Source organism: Centropristis striata, chromosome 1 (assembly GCF_030273125.1).
Source record: "Centropristis striata isolate RG_2023a ecotype Rhode Island chromosome 1, C.striata_1.0, whole genome shotgun sequence".
NCBI classification, from domain to species: Eukaryota; Metazoa; Chordata; class Actinopteri; order Perciformes; family Serranidae; genus Centropristis; species Centropristis striata.
The window spans coordinates 11,790,361-11,806,540 of NC_081517.1; the positions used below are offsets into that span (position 1 = coordinate 11,790,361).

General features: G+C 35.5%; 1 protein-coding gene across 1 annotated transcript; it reads right to left on the bottom strand.

Moving 5' to 3' along the window:
• Positions 1–1,005: 1,005 nt before the first annotated feature.
• gpr137bb (G protein-coupled receptor 137Bb) lies at positions 1,006–13,421 on the bottom strand. The gene is made up of 7 exons (XM_059336495.1): positions 12,914–13,421; positions 10,224–10,273; positions 9,824–10,046; positions 6,670–6,819; positions 5,740–5,868; positions 4,959–5,080; positions 1,006–3,494 (listed from the first exon to the last, which is right to left on the bottom strand). The coding sequence occupies exons 1-7, from the start codon at positions 13,310–13,312 to the stop codon at positions 3,380–3,382; spliced, it is 1,188 nt and encodes a 395-aa protein (XP_059192478.1). The 5' UTR covers positions 13,313–13,421; the 3' UTR covers positions 1,006–3,379.
• Between the last annotated feature and the right edge of the window lie 2,759 nt (positions 13,422–16,180).

A 16,180-nucleotide genomic window follows, 5' to 3' on the forward strand; every position in this document is an offset into this window, starting at 1 on the left:
CTTAAACACTTTAACCTCGTTTTTGTAAAGAACTTCGTAACACTGAAATAATGAAGATGTGATAAATCGATTCATTTTTTTAATTTAATAAATCCAGTATTTTTATTTTCTGCTGCTTTCTTCCTGACTCCACGACATCTCAGGGGGAAACATTTAAATTTGTACTTTTTATTTATCTATTCATTATTATTTCATGCTGTTATAAGAGTAAAAGTAGTAAAACAGTGAAATTAAATTACTTAATAAACGCAATAAATTACAGTAATATGAAATTTTACAACCTAAATACAAGTGAATAAATGAATAAATAATACACTATATTTATAATAGTATTATTATCATCATCATTATTATTATTATTAATAGTAATATTGTATTGTAATAGAATTATAATATAAATTAATATATCAAGTAATAAATTACATTATAGATTAAAATAAAGTAAGAGAGAGAGAGTAGAATTTTACAACTTAAAAACAAATGAATATGAAAATGAAGTGAATAAATACTTTAGCAGATTAAATAATAATTATTATGATCAAATGTATATGAAATAATCAAATTAGAATTTAGACTTTAGCTAAAAAGTGATATATTTTTTATTTTTTATCTATATAATACAGATATTTCTGTATTTTTAAATACATTTAATTAAATTTTAATAAATCTCAGAAAAGTTGCAACAAAAGGCTGGAAACAATAAAAACAAACAAGAAATCTGTCTTGTGTTAGCTTAGCTTAGCATAAAGACTGGAAGTGAAGGGAAACTGCTAGCCTGAATCTGGTTTAATTTAGTTCAATCAGTATGAGTTTACACTGAATGCTCTTCACTGGCTATTTATTTAAATAAAGCATTCGGAAAAAATGAAGTTAACACTTGTTTGTGTTCATGACAATTTTATTGTTTTATATGTTGTTTTTTTGTGTCGACACGTCACAAACCACAAACACACAAAACAACTACACACACGATCTCAGTGAGACTCTGTACAAATAACTTACAAAACCTGCGTCCCTTAGAAATATAGACTTTTTTCCTTTTTTTTTTTTTTTTTTACAGAAATGTAAACACTGCGAAACATTAACAAAAACCTACTGATGTCTTTAATTATTAACGTTTCTCTTCTTTATTTTTTCAGTTTGACACTTCTGATGGGTTAAATATTTTTTTTATGTAAAAACAGAAAAAGCTTCTGGAAACTTGAAATGGATCTAAACTTTCCAGATAACAAATATTTTAATGTGTTTAAAGTGAGAAGTTTTTCAGGTGGATATTCTGGTGAACATTAAACGACACGGAGGTGTTTCTGCTCTCTGGTTACTGATATTTACAGATTATTGATCATTGAATCAACTTACGGTGCACGTGTGTGTTAATAACTTTTATTTTTGTCTCTTTACAGTCAAGAACCCAAAAACAAAATGATTTGAGGATATTTTACAGAAGCCCATTTCTACAAAAGTAATAATGAGAATTCTTGTCATTATTTTGAGATATTAACACTCTTCAAGTCATTTTGAGAAAATGTTCTCATTACTTTTGAGTTATTTCAAGAAACTAAGTCATTTATAGAAAGTTTCTCATTATTTTGAGATATTAGCTCATCATTTCAGATGGGAAATAATTTTGATGAAGTATCTCGTTATTTTGAGATGTTACGTAGTTATTTCGAGAAACTAAGTCATTATGAGAAACTATTTCATTATTTTTTAAACAAGTTTCTCATTATTTTGTGATAGTGAGTAAACATTATTGAAGAAACTAAGTCATCATTTAGAGATATTAAGTCATTTTGAGAGGTATTTTGACAGAATCAATCATTGTTTTTATTTCGAGAATAATAATTTTGAGAATGTTTCATTATTTTTAGGTAAAAACTCATTTCATTTTGAGAATCAATCAGTTTTTTTATTACACTTTGTCATTTCTAGATACAAACTCATTATTTCGAGATATGAAGTCATTTTGTAAGGTGCTGTATAGTTATTTAGAGAAACATTGTCATTATGAGAAAGTTTGTAGTTATTTTAAGACACAAACTTTTGAGATGTGAAGTCATTTTTAAACTAGTTTGTCATTGTTTTGTGATAATGAGTCAACATTTTAAGAAACTAAGTCGTTATTTTGTTGTCAATTTGAGTTATTAAGTCATTTTGAGAAAGTATCTCATTAGTTTGAGATATTAGCTCTTTTTGAGAGACCAAGTCCTTATTTTCAGGATACTTACTCATAACTTCAGATTAGAAAAACATTTTGATAAAATATCTCATTATTTCGAGGTATTAAATCATTTTGTAAGGTGCTGTGTAGTTATTTCAAGAAGCTTTGTCAAGTTTCTCATTACTTTGTGATAGTGAGTCAACATTTTCAGAAACTAAGGCATTATTTTTGAAATATTAAAATATTATTCTGAGATGCGATGTAATTTTGAGAAAGTTTCACTATTTTTAGAAAATAACTCACTTCATTCTGAGAATCAGTCATCTTTTCACACTTTGTTGTCTTTTCGAGATATTAAGTCATTTTGAGAAAGTTTCTCATTATTTTGAGATATTAGGTCCTCATTTTAGGATACTAAGTCATAGTTTGAGATTAGTAAATCATTTTGAGAAAGTTTCTCATAATTTTGAGATGTTAAGTCATTTTGTAAAGTGCTTCGTCATTATTTCGAGAAACTTTTTTCATTTTTAAACATAGTTTTAAAGTTTCTCATTACTTTGTGATAGTGAGTCAACATTTTAAGCAACCAAGTCATTATTTAGAGATATTTAGTTATTATTCTAAGATACTGCATCAATTTGAGAGTTATTTTGACATAATTACTCATTGGTTTTATTACGATACACAAGTTATTTTGAGAAAATGTGAATATTATTTTGAGATATTATATCTTTCTGAGAGATGATTGAATATGATTAGGATTGTTATTTCAGATTAGTAAATCATTTTGGTAAAGTATCTCATTTGTAGATAAAAATATTTTTTAGATATTAAGTCATTTTGAGAGTTATTTTAACATTAAATTAATCATTGTTTTTATTTTAATTCACACATCATTTTGAGAAAGTGTTGGTATTTTTATTTTATTTTGTAATTTTTTTAAACACCTTTTCATTTTGAGATATTAGGTCATTTTGAGAAAGTTTCTCATTGTTTTGAGAAGTGAGCTGAAGCGTAGCAGCCTGCGGGGGGTGCCACCGCCGCCGCGTGAATATCGGCGCTCTCAAGTGAATATCGGCGCCGTGCAGGAATCCTGCAGAACATTCTGCTGTTTTCTCTAAATTTTCTACAGTGACAAAGTTGCACATCAGTGATGAACAGAAACACAATAACTAATCGGTCAAAGTGCAGAGTGAAGCTGTACAGTGAAGTGAGGGATTATGGGTAGGGGTGGAGCTCCCCGGCGGCGGCGGTCAGGCGCTGCTCGTCGCTGTTGGTGTGAACGGTGAAGCTGCTGTGGCGGCTGCCCCAGTCGTAACAGTCCGAGGAGAGACTGTCAGAGAGACGACACACACTCATGAGTTATTATTTATTATGGACAAACATATTAATATTATTATTATTATTTAGATTATTATTATTTTTTATTGTCATTATTAGGATTATTTTTGTATTATTATTTGACTATTATTCTTTTTATGATAATTCTTTTTTTTAAATGTGACACCATCCTTGGAAATTTATTGTTGTTCTATTATTATCATTATTATTATGATTATTATTTATTTTTTTAATTTAAATTTAATTTAATTTTTTTTATTGTCAAGTATAATTTTAAATTGTTTGCACTTTACTATACATCCCAGGGGTAAATATTTAAATTCATACTTTTTATTTATTTATCTATGAACTAACTAAAATAATAAAAATGTAATAAAATAGATTTTATGCTGTTAAAAGAGTAAAAGTAGTTAAACAGTCAAATTCAATTAATTCTTACGGAACTTAATAAAAATACAAATAAAATAAAAGTTATGATGAAATGGATTTAAAAAAAATAGAAAAATAAATTAGAATTTGGACTTTAGCTAAAAATAGATGAAAACTAATAAACTTGCAAAAAAATGTACAACTTAAATACAAATTAATTAATCTGTAAATACTACACTATACTTATATTGTTATTATTTGTATTTGTATCTTTATTATTATATTATTATTATTGTAATGATAACAAAAAGAATAATAATACTGTTTTATGATATAAATATAATATTATTAAAAAATAGAATCAGGTAATAAATAACATTATCATGGACTAAAATAAAGTTTTAAAAAATGGAGTAGAATTTTACAACTTAAAACAGTTAAACAAGTGAATAAATACTTTAGCAGATTAAATTATTATTGTAATATTAATTAGGTAAAAATCATATGATCCATTCAATATAGATTCATAATTTATATGTATTCTGAATCTAATACTTTTACTTTTGAATTTGTGAAATTAAGTTTACAAAATATAAAATGAATGTCCGTCCTTTTAATATAATAATAAATATAATAACACAGAGTAGAAAAGCTGCTTTAACTGAACTATATTTAGATAATAATTCTATAATAATAATAATAATAATAATAATAATAATAATAATAGTTTAAAAAATGGAGTAGAATTTTACAACTTAAAACAGTTAAACAAGTGAATAAATACTTTAGTGAATAAATACGTTAGCAGATTAAATTATTATTATAATATTAATTAGGTAATAAATCATGATTCATTTAATATAGATTCATAATTTATATGTATTCTGAATCTAATACTTTTACTTTTGAATTTGTGAAATTAAGTTTACAAAATATAAAATGAATGTCCGTCCTTTTAATATAATAATAAATATAATAACACAGAGTAGAAAAGCTGCTTTAACTGAACTATATTTAGATAATAATTATAAAATAATAATAATAATAATAATAATAATAATAACAACCACGGTGATGCTGTGGGTACCTGGCTGAGGCGTTCTGTGGAGGGATGCTCCAGGCGAGGTCGTCGTCGCTGTCGTAGCGTCGCGGGTTGTCGAAGAAGTATCCGCGGGACGAGAGGACGTGGTTTGGGATCCCGGCGGCGCTCTGAGGACACAAACATTTGACATATTACCTAAAAGTTTAATTTATTACAAAAAAATCATATTCACTGCTTTTATTCATGTGTTAATAAATTGCTCCTAATTGCACATGAAAAATGAATAAATAAATAAATGACTCAATAAATAAATGAAAATGCCATTGATGCACCAAAAATAATATTACAATTAAAATGAATACATTATAAACATGATATAAATTGATATTTCTGTTTTAACTCACCTTTTCATTTTATTGTTTTTTAAACCTTTCAATTAATCCTCCTATTTATTTAATTTCCTTGTATTTTCTTTTATTATTATTTATTTGATCTTTAATCATTTTTTTACGTTCTATAATGTATTTATTCATTTTAGCATTTATTTTACATTAGTTTATATAGTTATGTGTCACTTTATTTCAAAACAGATTTGTTTCTTTAAATGTAGGCATTCATTAAAAATATATTTATTTATTATTATTTTCCACACTTTTATTTCCCAAAACACATTTATTTCTTTTTTTCTTTAACATTAATTTTTTTTCTTTTTCTTTTATTTAATATTAATTTTAGCAACTTTTATCCCACTTTTTATCTTTTTTTTTTGCATCTTTTACAATTCTCCATGTGGTAAAGTAAAGGTCAGAGGTCAGAGGTCACTGACCCTCTCCTGCGGCGGTCGGCGGACTCTGAAGAAGAAGACGACCAGCGAGGTCGGCAGCAGCTCCCAGACGAACAGAATCACCCCGAATACGATGTAGCCAGCGTCGCCGAGAGACGAGCGCAGGTCGGCCTGCACACACACACACAGACACACACACACACACACACACACACACACACACACAGAGTCAGAACATCTCAGAGGAGAATATTGTACTTCTTACTGCACTACAATGTAAATAATGAAGAATAAATATTTACCATTAAATCTGTAAATTAATTAAGGTTTATTTCACAGTATTATTTAATGGCTTAATGATCTTTAATATTAAACTACAGTGAATTCTATGAAAAAGAAAAAACTTATTGCTGAATGTAAAGTTAAGGGTAATTTCTGTTTGTTTTAAATGTAAAACAATGAATAATTGAAATAAAAACAGTAAAAAGTCTGACAACAAACAAACACTTACTGTCATATTAAAGTTTAAAAACCTTAAGTTATTCAACAGATATACTTCATTTTAATGTATTAATAATAATAATAATAATAATAATAATAATATTTACTGTATTTTATCCATATTTTAACAGAATTATACAGTTGTATGTGTATGTTGTTCCTGTATATAATGGTAAGTGTTTAAACTTTTGCTGTCAGACTTTTTACAATTTTTCGCAATTTTTTTAACATTTTTACAGTAAACTTTAATATAATGTAAAATACACAGTAAAAAGTCAGCAAAGTTGACCGTCATATTACAGTAAAAAAAAGTTTAGTTAATCTACAGATATATATCTTTAATGCAGATATATACTGTATATTATCTGTACTTTATATACATTATCTGTAAAACAATACCTTTATATGACAGTAATTGACTTTTTAGAATTTTTTACAGTTTAGTTTGAACGTTTGGCTGCTCGGTGTCACCTGGTCAGAAACGTTGTACCAGTCGTAGTCGAAGGAATTGATGGTCTCGATGTCGGTGAGGGCGAGCACAACCAGGTTGTAGCACGCCCGCGACGCGTACAGCAGCACCACCATGACGCCGATCAGAGTCACCTGACACACCGACGTGCCCTGAACAGGAAGGACTCAACGTTAATGATTATAAATAAAACGTTCCTCAAAGTCATAGAAGAATCTGCCAAGGAGCCCGAAGATACTTTTGTAAAGAGACGTCTGCAACAACCCTCGTAAAACAACTCATATCACTTTTAGAATTTGATTAATTTAGTCCGATAACATTTGAAAAGTCAAAAGACATGATTGATTCTGCTGAAACCAACGGTCACATGACAAATATTCACTGAAAATCTGTTTACACAGAGCAGAGAGGAGAGGACAGGAGAGGAGAGGCTTGTGGGCACTTGGAAAAGTGTTTATATATAAATCGTTTTTTATTCAAATTTGAATTAAATTATCAGAGATATTCAACTTTTTTCAGATTTTTGCCATTCTGTGTTATTCTGCACAAAGACATGTTTGAGTTGTTCTGGTTGTGCTGATTCCACAGAACTACAGGACTTATAGATTTATAGAGATTTTATATATTGAAGTGGAATACAAGGACACAAAGATGAGAATGTAAACGCCCTGAAACGTGTTGTTTGGGTTCGGAGGGTTAAATCATTTTTTTTTTACCATTTCTAAACTTGAAGTTTCTAGTGCCCAAAGAATATCAAGGTAATATTTATGCACAGAAGTCAAATTTTTGGGGTTTCATTCATTTAATTTCACTGCCGAGCAACTTTCATAAGAATGAACAGAGCTCCGCCTCCAGCACCGCAAATGTTATCTTTTACATTACATGTAATTTAGCTGACGCTTTTGTCCAAAGCAACTTACAATAAGTGCATTCAACCTGAGGGTACTTGACTTAGACTTAGACTTAGAAGAAAAGAAGAAGAGCATTTTTTTAAAATATATATCTATATATATGTTAAGTGACCATGACTTAACCGAGGTATCGTTGGAAGAGGTAGGTCTTCAGCCTGTGGCGGAAGATGTACAGGTTGTCTGAGGTCCTGATGTCGGTGGGGAGCTCGTTCCACCATTTGGGTGCCAAGACAGAGAAAAGTCTGGAAGTGGTTTTGAGGCGAGTTGACCCACGCAGGGTGGGGGTTGCCAGCTGTTTGGCTGATGCAGAGCGAAGAGGACGGGCAGGGGTGTAGGGTTTGACAAGGTCCTGGATGTAAGCAGGACCTGAACCATTAGCTGCGGAGTACGCCAGAGCTAGAGTCTTGAAGCGTGTCCACGCAGCCACCGGTAACCAGTGAAGGGAGCAGAGGAGGGGTGCTGTGTGTGAAAATTTGGGAAGATTGAAGACCAATCGAGCAGCTGCATTCTGGATGAGTTGCAGAGGTTGGATGGCTTTGGCAGTCAGACCTGCCATGAGGGAGTTGCAGTAATCCAGGCATGAGATGACCAGTGCCTGGACAAGGACCTGAGCTGCCTTCTGAGTGAGAAACAAGCAGATTCTCCTGATATCCTATGCAGCAAGAATCTGCTAGATCTGGTGGTAGAGGTGATGTTTGTGGAGAGGGACAGTTGGTTGTCAAGAGTCACGCCAAGGTTTTTGGCGGTTTTTGTGGAGACAACCACTGTATTCTGGACAGTGATGTGGAGGTCAGTGGTGGGAAAGCCCTTCCCTGGGAGGTAAAGTAGCTCAGTCTTTCCCAGGTTGAGTTTGAGGTGGTGCGAGGACATCCACTGGGAGATGTCGGCCAGACATGCAGAGATACGTGCTGCTGCCTGTGTTTCAGACTGGGGAAATGTGAGGATTATCTGGGTGTCGTCGGCATAGCTATGATAGGAGAAGCCATGTGAGTGGATGAGGGAGCCAAGGGAGTTGGTGTATACCGAGAAAAGGAGCGGACCAAGGACAGAGCCTTGAGGGACCCCGGTGTTGAGTGGACAGGGTTCTGATACACCCCTCCAAGTTACGCGAAAGGTGCGGTCCTTGAGATAGGATTTGAGTAGAGAGAGGGCAGAGCCAGATACTCCCAGGTGGTGAAGGGTGGAGATGAGATCTGATGATCAACAGTATCGAAAGCTGCAGAAAGGTCAAGTAGAACCACCACAGATGAGAGAGAGGCTGCCTTCACCTTGTGAAGCTGTTCAGTCACAGCGAGAAGCCCTTTTTAAAACCAGACTGGTGAGGGTCAAGGAGGTTGTACCTATGCAGATAGCAGGATAGTTGATTGAAGATTGCCCGTTCCAGAGTTTTGGAGAGGAACGGCAGGAGAGAGACGGGTCTGTAGTTTTCCACTAAGGATGGGTCAAGGGTGGATTTCTTTAGGAGAGGATTCACCTTTGCTTCAGGGTTGATAAGATGGGAGAGGAACGGGAGGAGATCCGGAGCAATAGACTGGAACAGACGGGAGGAATAGGATCCAGCTGACAAGTGGTAGGACGGGCAGAGGTTACAAGGCTGAGCACTTGAGGAGGAGACAGTGGAGTGAATGCTGAGAGGGTGGGAGATGATGACGAGGAAGGAGGAGAGGCGGGTTGTAAGACTGGATGGGTAAATGACGAGCGTATGTCCTCAATCATTTTCAGGAAGTGGTTGACGAAGTGGGTTGGTAGGAGGGAGGAGGGAGGAGGTAGGAGGGGGGGTTGGAGGGACCAGGAGGTTGGTAAAGATGGGGTAGAGCTTCTTCGGGTTGGAGAATGAGGATTGGATCTTGGTCTGATAGAAAGAGCTTTTTTCAGCTGAGATCAAAGATGAGAAGGCAGCAAGAAGAGATTGGTAGTTGCGTAGGTCTTCAGGGTGTCTAGATATCAATCTTGATAGATCGGAACTCCAGCATCTAGTGTTGGGGCCTGTAAGCACACTTACTTTTGTCTCTTTTTTAATGCATTTAAAAAGAAAAAGTTAGAGAGCAAAAACTCCCGCTCTACAAATGCAAAAGGCTCAACATAAAACAAAACTTTTGAATTCAAAAGCAAAATTTTTTGATCTGCAACAACGCATTTTTAACCACAAATTTATTTTACTTGAAATTAAAGTTGCATTGCAGATAGATTCAGTGTTAAAAACTCCTCACAGTAACTTTAAGATTTCCAGAGAAGCTTGACTCACCTTTGACTCCAGGTAGATGTTGGCCAGCGACATCTTGGCAACCTTGTAGAGGCAGACGGACAGCGAGACGGCACAGAGGACGAACAGACTGTCGTTGATGGTAACCCTCACCAAGACAATGGTCTTGACGTCGGCGGCGGTCATTTTGACCAGCAGGGCGCAGACCAGATTAACCACCAGGAAGAGAAGACTGACGCCCAAGAAGACGAGGTACAGAGGGAGTCTGCAGGGGGAGAGACAGCCGGGTGAGAGCTGCCCCAGCCTCAGCATCGACTCTATCAGCTTTTACTGCATTTAAACATGGAGGCTGATCTGACACAGTTTTAAAAAATGTTTTCCATGTTGAGGGGTTTTATTTTGGAAACAGACTCAGTCAGAGTGAGTTGGTTGAAGACATTACCTGTACTTGAGCAGGGCAGGTGTGTACTTGGACTTCGCCTTGAAGTAAACCTGTGAGGAGGAAAATAATCAGGATGTTTTTCTTTTTTTTTTCTGATACATTTTTTGAAAAAATTGGAATTTATATATAAACACTTTTACCAAAAAGTTTCACAAATGTTGTTACAAACACAAAATGGCCAAAAAAATTACCAAAAATGTATGAAAAATTACCACAATATGACCATAAAAATGACCACAAAATAATGTTAAATGACCAAAAAAAAAGACACAACATGACCCAAAATGTATGCAAAATTACCACAAAAGAAACCCACAAAATTACCAAAAAATGACACAACATTACGAAAAATGTTTGCTACACATATGATGCCTGTTCCTATAATGCTTGCTTTATTCTACGATAAATCTTTACACAAACTAGAGACCTAGAGCATTCAGAGGATGGATGGCTTTCCACTATAGATTCTCAATGAGGGGCTTTCCCAGGAGGCAACACAACACAAGTGCTGCCATACCATCACACAAAATACACAAATCTACTAAGTGTCAAAAGTTTCTGAAACCAGATCACAGCATGAATTTTTCTCTGCAGAATATGGGATTCAGGAGGAATTTTATACATTTTTATACATTCTTGAGTGGTCAAAAATATTCAGATTTATTGTTCAACACTTCTAGAGAGTCATCTACTGATGACGTTCTGTCTCCCGACTCAAAAGACGATAAAAATGATGGCATGGAGTGGAAGAGGTTAATAAAGACCTCAATAGTATAGAGTATTTTAACAGTGTGGTATTAGAACTTTATTATTATTGCATGTGAGTCTGCAGCTCGTCCCTGCTCTCTGACTGAAGGTGCCCTTGTTCAGGAAATAAGACACCGTGGTGCGTTTTGTTCTTTTAGTTGGAAATTAACCTTCGTCATCTGTCAGGAACAAGTGGAGTAAAGCTGCTGCTCAAAAGGCTCTTTTCTGTTCTGCCTTTATTTTCTGGTCTATTTCTGAAACCTCCAGCTGCTGTACATGAATGGATGAAGAGGAACAGCATCTGCTGCACTGACAATATATGATTCATCCAATAATGAGGTTTTATCTTCTTGTTAACTGAGGCTCTGGTGGTGCAGCAGGTTGTTGGTTTGATTCCCTGCTCTTCTTGTGTAGAAGTGTGGTTTCTGTAGTCTTTTTATGCAATCAAAAAATAGATTTTAGAGCAAAAACTATTGAGAAAAAAGTTTAATTGCATGTAAAATAAATTTGTGTTGAGAAATGTATTTATATGAATCAAAAACTTTTGTTGGCGAACCCAAAAGTTCAGCTCACTGTAGAACTTTGGGATTCTTTCTGTTATTTTCTCCCCCATCAGATTATGTCTTCGTGTTTAACAAAGCTCTAACTGTTTGATAAAAGAAACTGTCAATAAGCATAATAATAGATCTGAAGGAGGTCTGGAAGCAAACTGGTGCTGCTGGTTTTCTGCATGGTTGTAGAAACATGGTTGCCCTCGTAACAAAAGAAATATGTCCGACAAAAATGCTAGAATGGCAAAGTTAAAGATGGAAAATGTTCTGTTAAAAATGTTAAATTTCCCTGATTTATTCTGCATCTTTGTAGACTTCAAGACCTGCCCTAGCAGTATGATGAAGTTTTAGGGTTTTGACCAAAACTCAACTGATTTGAATCAAGATTACATATCAAACCGATGAGCCACACTGTCGACACATAGAGACTGACTCTGACTCTTGTTTTAAATTCATTATTAATGCTGTAAAACGGTTATGTTATGTTAGCACCAGTAACAGTACCGGTCTTTGCTGCACCAGTACTAGAACTGGTCTCTGCTGCACCAGTACCAGTACCGGTCTCTGCTGCACCAGAACTGGTCTCTGCTGCACCAGAACCAATACAGGTCTCTGCTGCAACAGTACCAGTCTCTGCTGCACCAGTACCAGTACTGGTCTATGCTTTACCAGTGTCAGTACTAGTCATTGATGAACCAGTACCAGTCTCTGCTGCACCAGTATCAGTACCAGTCTGCTGCACCAGTACTAGTACCAGTACTGGTCTCTGCTGCACCAGTCCTTTCTCTGCTGCACTAGTACCAGTACCGGTCTCTGCTGCACCAGAACCAGTCTCTGCTGCACCAGTACCGGTTTTTGCTGCACTAGTACCAGTACTTGCTGCACCTGTATCTGTCTCTGTTGCACCTGTACCGGTCTCTGCTGCACCAGTACCGGTTTTTGCTGCACTAGTACCAGTACTTGCTGCACCTGTATCTGTCTCTGTTGCACCTGTACCAGTCTCTGCTGCACCAGTACCAGAACCAGTCTGCTGCACCAGTACCAGTACCAGTACCGGTCTCTGCTGCACCAGTACCAGTACCAGCTTCAGTAGTGGTCTCTGCTGCACCAGTCCTTTCTCTGCTGTACCATTACCAGCATCAGCACCAGTTTCTGCTGCACCGGCACCTGTACCCCAGTCTCTGCAGCACCAGTACCAGAACCAGTATCTGCTGCACCAGTACCAGTACCAGTACCAGTTGTGGTACCAGTCTGCTGCACCAGTACCGGTCTTTGCTGCACTAGTACCAGTACCAGTCTCTGCTGCACCAGTACCAGAATCAGTCTCTGCTGCACCAGTACCAGTACCAGTACCAGTCTGCTGCACCAGTACCAGCAGCCGCGCCCCCTCACCTGTGCACAGTAGAGGTTCATGAGGCTGAGCGTGAAGAACTGCAGGCAGACGGGGAAGCAGTAGAGCAGCCAGAAGGCGAATGGTCCGAGCGCGTTGGCGGTCACACAGTCCCTGAAGTAGAAGGAGAAGAGGAGGGCGCGCAGGGCGGCCCACAGCAGGCACAGGAACAGGAAGGCCGTCTGGTAGCTGAAACGCTTGTGGCGGTAGCGCAGCACCAGCCACAGCTGGGCGTAGACGAAGGCAAAGAGAAGCGAGTAGAAGATGGTGTAGGCGATGGTGAGACCCAGCTTCACGTAGGGAGGGATGGCCGGCGTGATGGTGGGAGGGGGAGGGAGGTGGGAGCCGTTACCGGCATGCTGCTGCTGGGCCGGGTTCCCCTCCATCGCCTCCCCGTTCATCCCCCCCAGAGACCCCGGTGGAGGGAGGGAGGAGGGAAGGTGAAGACGGCGCCGCTGGTCTGCAGAAACGAGCCTCAGCTCAGATCCTTCACATCCATCAACTCTCCTCCAGACACAGCGAGTGACTCACAGAGAGGAGCAGCAGGAGCAGCAGCAGGAGGAGGAGGACGAGGAGGAGGAGGAGGACACCGCCCCTCTTTTTGCCGGTGCCTGCTACGCTGCGATTGGTGGCTGCCGGTCACGTGATCACGCTCCGCAGCAGCGATTGGCCGAGCAGGAGGAGGATGCTGCAGAGAGGAGAGGGGAAGGTGGAGAGATGGATCTGGAAGGAGAGAGAGGTGAACGGGGATGTGTGGTCCCACCCACCACACACACACACACACACACACACACACACACACACAGTGTCACAGCAGCGTCACACAGCGTCACACAGCGTCACGTCGACTGATACGGTTTGTATGAGACAGATACTGTGAATGTTTAAAAAATAATGTGTGAAAGCTTTTATGATTTATTTGCTTGAATGAATAAATAATTAGATGAAATAACAAAACACAAAATACCTGAATAGGAAAATACTAAAGGAGTGAAGAAGTGAATTAATTAGTAAACATGTTGATAAAGATTTAATTAATAGACAAACTGATGAACTGACTGAACGTATGGATGGTGAATAAAGAAATTAATGAATAAGCAAACACATTAATAAATGAGTTGAAAGAGTTGCTGAAAAAACTAATGAATCAACCAGTTTAGTTAATGGATGAATGAATGAATGAATGAATTAAATACTTAAAGTTTATCTTTTGGGGATTTTTTTTCTACAACAAACCTGTAAAACAAACTGTTGTAAGTGAATCCTCTGATTGCAAATAAGACTTTTAAATTAGCTAAATGTGTGAAAATGTGTCCCTGTAAAAGATGAAAAATGTCTTTAAAATGCTGAAATGTTCCTTAAATTTTTTTTAAACTGTTCCTGTCAAAGATAGAAAATGTTAATCCAAAAAACGTTGAAATCCACCTATTAAAAATACGAAAATATCCCTGTCAAAGAAATGTTAATCTCAAACTTTTTGAAATGTCTCCAAAATATTTAAATGTCCCTAAAAACATGTCAAAGAATACATTATATTATATCATATTATTATTATTATTAGGTTATTTTTTTTATTATATTATACTAATTATTTTATTGTTATATTTAGATATCGACCTGGTATCAGTCTGTTATAGCAGTTCTTCTTCTGTGCTTTATGTAACAGCAGCGTGTTAGATAACTCGTTCAGCTCGTTCACTCGCTGACGACACACTCGCTCCATTTTTATCCTCCGCTCTGTTTCTCTTTCTGTCTCTGTTTCTGTCTGTCGTGCTGCGAGCTGACGTTCATCTGAAGCAGAAATAATTTCAGGACTGAAGATATCTCTCTCAGATCAAAAACATTTACAGCATCATGTTCTAGATTTAATATGTCCTCCCTCCAACAGGGGGACTGCTTTATAATAAATACTTTAAATATGTTACAAAAATGTCCTAAAGATAACACACACCATATATATATATATATATATATATATATATATATATATATATAAATAATCACAAAAAAAGAGAATTATTGTCATACAAAGTTGCTCTAAAAACCTTTACAAATAAATAAGTAAGTCATAAAGTAAATGATTAAATATTAAGAATAAGCAAACACTCGATCCTTCAGTTTATCAACAACATTCAACATCTGCTGATTTCAGCTGGACAGAAGAATAAATATTCATTTTGAGGTTTAGAGGAGCACGAGTAGAAAGTAAAGCTGAAGCTTAAACACTGAAGTAAGGTAAAAGAACCCCAGAGAGTTTATTGACCCTAAATGAATAAAGAAACCAGAGACAGGATGCAGGAATAGATGGAGTTGTAGTTCTGCAGTTCCACTCCATGACCACAGGAGGGCGCCAGAGTCCCGCTGCAGGACGTCCCGGCCCAAAGCAGACCCAATAAACCTGAAGGTCCCCATAACCAACGAACTTGTATTGTTACAAGTTTTATTGCGAAATGCATCAAAAATATTTCAGTGAGCTTCTCTGCAGTTTTATATTTAAACTCAAATAGATAACATATTGCAGAAACATATTTTTATTAATAGTATTGTTATAATTATTATTAATAATAGTGATAATAATAATAATGATGAGAATAATTATATTAGTACATGTGCTCTGTGTGATCAAGTAATGCATGAATATAATAATAATAATAATAATAATAATAATAATAATAACTAAAATATTGATTTAGTATTTATATTAAATTAAGTTTTGGACGACATCTTTTCTTTGTGCTTGTTCAGCTTGTTGTTGTTGTTTTGTTTAATTTGTTTAGATTATATTATGCTGTAAATGTGCACAGAAAACTTTTACAAAAAGTTAAAATAAACTTCAAGAACAAAACTTCCACATCATAGTAAAAATATATATTATTAAAATAATAATTATGTTTCTATATTATTCCATGTTTCACCGATAGATGTGGTATTTTTACTTACTTTTTATTGTAATTTTATATTTAAAAATTAGTTTATGAAATAGGAAAAAAGTGAATAAAATTAGCTCTATTTCAGCCAATTGCAACATTAAAGTGCATATTACATGTTTCTCCATCAATAATAAAAATGTTATAGCCTATTGTGATAAAATAATATTAGAACTGACAGTCAGTTTGTCTGCAGAAGTGAACACTTTTTCTTCTCATTTTTTTCCCTAATATTTATTAAAATTATTATTATTATTATTATTTATTTAATTTCATTGATGACAATGACAAACGTTTACTTAAGTAATGATTTCTGACTCTGACACTGGTACACCGTTAAAA